Source organism: Psammomys obesus, unplaced genomic scaffold, assembly GCF_907164565.1.
Source record: "Psammomys obesus unplaced genomic scaffold, mPsaObe1.curated_primary_1811, whole genome shotgun sequence".
Taxonomy (NCBI): domain Eukaryota; kingdom Metazoa; phylum Chordata; class Mammalia; order Rodentia; family Muridae; genus Psammomys; species Psammomys obesus.
Window position 1 is genome coordinate 3478724 of NW_026592732.1, and position 5060 is coordinate 3483783.

General features: G+C 41.5%; 1 protein-coding gene across 1 annotated transcript in view; it reads left to right on the forward strand.

Annotated features, from left to right (window-relative positions):
* Nucleotides 1-2157: 2157 nt before the first annotated feature.
* Nucleotides 2158-5060, forward strand: part of Casp1 (caspase 1) — a 13079-nt gene continuing 10176 nt past the window's right edge. Inside the window, exons 1-3 of the mRNA XM_055615558.1 lie at nucleotides 2158-2213; nucleotides 3194-3460; nucleotides 3749-3808. Of these exons, the coding sequence (XP_055471533.1) occupies nucleotides 2207-2213; nucleotides 3194-3460; nucleotides 3749-3808 (334 nt within the window). The 5' untranslated portion in view covers nucleotides 2158-2206. The remainder of the gene's footprint in view (nucleotides 2214-3193; nucleotides 3461-3748; nucleotides 3809-5060) is intronic.

The following is a 5060-nucleotide window of genomic DNA, read 5'->3' on the forward strand; positions in this document are numbered from 1 at the left end:
GTCATCAGATAACATTTTAAAACTATAGCAAAGCTTTCCCCATTCCAGTGCATCTGTTGCACCCACCAATGCATTTTAAGCTTGCTTTTATTGAAAACATTTTTTGTAGATCCCACCACTTGCCTGCAAATTTCATGATTTCCTCCTTTTTGATTGCTGAGTAGTATTCCATTGTGTAAAAATACCACAATTTCTGTATCCATTCCTCCGTTGATGGACATCTGGGTTGTTTCCAAGTTCTGGCTATTACAAATAAAGCTGCTACGAACATGGTTGAACAAATGTCCTTGTTGTGTACTTGAGCAAATTTTGGGTATATACCTAGGAGTGGTATAGCTGGGTCTTGAGGTAGCACTACTCCTAGTTGTCTGAGAAAGCGCCAGATTGACTTCCAGAGTGGTTGAACCAGTTTACATTCCCACCAGCAATGGAGGAGGGTTCCCTTTAAAGATCATTCTGAGTGAAGTATCCCAGAAGGAGAAAGACAAACTTGGTATATACTCGCTTATATAGACCTACAAGACATGATAAACATAATGAAATCTACACACCTAAAGAAGATAATCAAGAAAGTGGACACAGGCGAAGGTGATTAATCCTCATTTAGAAAGACAAATGGGATGTGCATTGAATGTATGACAGGAGTCTACTGCAAAAGGCATCTGAAAGACTCTACCTAGCAGTGTTTCAAAGCAGACACTAAGACTCATAACCAAACCCTTGGCAGAGTGCAGGGAATCATATGAAAGAAGGGAAGTTAGTATGATATGGAAAGGATAGGAGCTCTACAAGGACCAAATATATCTGGGCACAGGGTCTTTTCTGAGACTGACACTCAACCAAGGACCATCTATGGATATAACCTAGAACTTCTGCTCGGATGTGGTCTGTGGTAGCTCAGTAACCAAGTAGTTTTCCAAAGTAAGAGGAACACAGACTATTTCTAACAGGATCTCAAGGGCAGGCTGTTTGACACCCCCCTCCCCCAGGGGAGGAGCAGTCTGTTAGGCCACAGAGGAGGACTTTGCAGCCAGCCCTGAAGATACCTGATAAAACAGGGTCAGATGAAAGGGGAGGAGGTCCTCCCCTATCAGGGGACTTGGAAAGGGGCAGGGAGGAGACCAGGGAAGGAGTGTGGGGTTGGGGAGGGAATGAGGGAGCGGGATACAGCTGGGACACAGAGTTAACAAAATGTAACTAAAAAGAAAAATAAAATAAAATAAAATAAAAAAAAAGAAAACGTTTTTGGGTTTTTTTTTGTTTGTTTGTTTGTTTTGTTTTGTTTGTTCTATAAAACTAGAAAAACTTCCTGAAACTGCTTCCAGTTTGGAACTTGAAATTTAGGGCAACCAAAATCTGTATACCCAGGTCCTAGTTACTCAAAACAACTCCAAAACAAAATGTATCTTATTACCTTTAAGGAGAGAGCTGTGGTTTTTATGAGGACACTAGCAGCTCAGCTTGAGGTATCCTTACAGACCCTGCTCACTCTCCTTTGTCCTCTGTCCTAAACCTGGAAGACACTCTTGCTAACCCAACGGCTTCTCCCACCAAAGAAACAAGTAGTGTGACAGCAGATACACACCTCTGCTTCTGCTCTTCCAAATCCAATCCCCCAGTCCCATCTCTAACTCTAACAGAACACCAACTGCAGCCTTTTCTTTTTTTGTCCTACCTCCTGAACTGTATTTCCTGTGGATCCCACAGATCAGGCCCTTCTAACTTCCTTTCCACTCATCACTTTATTCTAGCTCCTAACTCCAGCAGACATCCTCGCTAAATGACAGGCCTCACTGCAGATCTTCTCTTCTTCCTCTCTTCTCCCAGATCTACTCCCCTGGTCTCATACCTAGCTTTGCCACAGAAAAATTTGTGGCAGCTTTCCTTGACCCCTTGTTCCTATGTCCTGTGGATCCCACAGACCTTCCCCTTCTAACCTCCTTGCCCTGATTCATTGCTTTGTTCTGACTCACTTCTAAGAAGCACTCCCCTCCTACCCTGAGCTATTCCAAGTGTTGGGGAAAGATCATTTCCACAGTTGACTCCTTGGCAAACCTGAGCACCAGAAGAGTAAGTCTAATTAGGGAAAGAAGCATGCGCACACATGAATAGTGGGTATTTCTCAATCTGCACACACACCCTGGTGGAAAGGAACTAGCTATATGCTTTCAGTTTCAGTAGGTCTGCATGGTAGGAGAGAAACGCCATGGCTGGTAAGTCTTTTCTGTTGTTAAAAAGGGCTCATGTACGAATGTAACCTAGAACCTCTGCTCAGATGTAGCCTATGGTAGCTCAGTAACCAATTGGTTTCCCATAGAGAGGGGAACAAGGACTATTTCTAACAGGAACTCAATGACTGGCTCTTTGGCCTCCCCACCCCCCAAGGGAGGAGCAGTCCTGTTAGGCCACAGAGGAGAGCTTTGCAGCCAGTCCTGAAGATACCTGATAAAACAGGATCAGATGAATGGGGATGAGGTCCTCCCTATTAGTGGACTTGGAAAGGGGCACGGTGGAGATGAGGGAGGGAGGGTGGGACTGGGAGGGAATGAGGGATCAGGACACGGCTGGGATACAGAGTTAATAAAATGTAACTGATAAGAAAAAAATAAAATTAAAAAAAAAAAAGAAACTCTCTAAAAAAAAAAAAAGGGCTAATTTGGAATGGGGCTGGGTTTTACAGAAGCTTTCATTAGCTCCTGCAGACACTTAGGTAATCTGAATCTGGAGAAAGGGAAGACTGTGGGAAAATCTGCACAGAAGATTCTTGAAGAAAACAAAGACGGTGACCAGAAAGGAAATGGTGCTTTACTTGTATCCTGTTGTCACTGTCATTTTTGCAATCATAACTATTAAGTGGCTCTAGTCTGACAAAGGGACTTGAATGAGTGACAGAGATGGTGGCTGCAAAAGGAAATGGTTTGTTGTTATGTCTTTATTTTATTCATCTGATTTGAGAACACATGAAACTGGGACGAAGGTGTTTGATTCGTGAGTTCTAACAGAAAGGCAGTAAGTCAGTACCCCTGCCTCACTGTGGCTATGTGTTTCTGTGTAACGGTGAAGGGAAAATGTGGAGCAGAGATAGAAAAAAAGGAAAGGAGGAGTGATCTAAAAGGGACATTTTACTGAGTCAGTCTGAGAAAGGAGCGTGCAACTGCTCTCTTAACTTGAGAAATCTTGGTGCCTTCAACAGATACCACCCTGAGGTCAAAGAGGACAACATTTGTCAATTCAGTGGATGGAGGGATAATAAACGGCTTGCTGGATGAACTTTTAGAGAAGAGAGTGCTGAACGAGGAAGAGGTGGAGAGAATAAAAGCTGAGAATGCCACTGTTAAGGACAAGGCAAGACACCTGTGTGACTCTGTCACTCAAAAAGGGCCTCAGGCAAGCCAAATCTTGATCACTTACATTTGTAAAGAAGCCTGCTTCGTGGCAAAAAAGATGGAGCTTGAATCAGGTAAGAGCCTGTATCTTAGACTAAGATGGGAGTCTATGTATTTTTATAACCAATGTCTGATTAATATATTTTTATGTGGTTTGAAGACAACTCTTGCACTTCCAACTCCAGAGTCCCATTTTTTTTTTTTTTTTTTTTTTTTGGTCAGTGGCCCATTTGTGAGTCCGCTAGCTCCTTCATTCCTTTTCCTTCTGCCTTCTCTCCTATAGCTAACAGCAGCTTCAAACTCACTGTATAACTAAGGATGATCTTGCCATAGGTGAATTAATTTCTTTTGCCTCTCTTCAGGTCCACCAGCTGAAAATGTTGCTACTAAAGATTTCAAGGGAAGAAGTCCTTTCTCCTCAGGTACACATGCTTGCAAGGGAAGAATATCTGTTGGGACCTCATTTTTTTCTTTACCATTATTTCATGGGGTGAACCCAAGTTGAAGGGGCTGTGAGTAATTCCCAAGCATTGATTTTGTGGTTTTCCTCTTCTTATTCTCCACATACCATGCCTGAGCAAAAGCAGTAATCATGGTCTCACCACACATATTTGTAGTAAAACTTTCTAAGTCTGTGCCCAAGTCCTAAGTCCCTAATTAGGTTAGCAAACCTTACCATTGAAGTGTCTAGAACACATATTCTCATCTCATTGGACACGTATGTCAAACACCCCCAACGATAAACTTGCCAATATTCCTCATCATATTTCTTTTCTCTGTCTTAGTTAACAGTGTCATCACTAGAAGTTGTTCAAACATAAAACTTAAAATGCATCCTTAGTACTTCTTTTTCTCTCCCACCTACTTTCAGTCTGTGGCGACGTGTTAGTGAATTCCACTCTCACCTTATCACACTCTTCTATCACAGTCCTGTTACTCAAAGGCCACAGTAGTTGCCAATCCCTACAGTTATCTCTGCCAGTTATAATTGTCCTGATCATTATAAAAATATTTACAATATCCTAATTGTACTCCAGACATTGTTCTATAGAATGGTCAAGAATAATCAGCATGACAAATTATACTGATGACTGAACTGAACTTGCATAAATAAATGTTACCAAAATTTTAGGCATAGTATTGGTAGTGCAAACCCTTATTAAGATAACATGGAACACAGTAAGAAAGTCAATATTCATAGTGGTTTTTATATGATAGAAGGATGTGTCTTCTTCGTGACAGTTAGAAAGTAGTCATTCTCAGTAAGGAAGTGGATCTCGTCTGGGCCAGAGATCTTCCACACTGCCTCTCACACTTAGAGCTGACAGCACTAACAGAACAGTGCTTACAGCCATCCTGGGAGAGACAGCGGATAGAATCTGAGAAGATTATTTGTGGAAGACTTTGTAAGCTCGGCTTAGAGGTGTCACACATCAAACATATATGTGTCTTCTACTGGCTACAACTGCCCACTCAGACAATATATCCTGGAATGGTGGTAAAAAGACAAATTTGTGGCACAGAGCTGGGCATCTTATGGACACTGAGTACATATTCTAAGATTGTAAAATCAACCTTCATTTCACACTGTATTAGAACTCTCACAGGAAATATTATGTCCCAAATGGCAATATATATATATATATATATATATATATATATATATATATATAT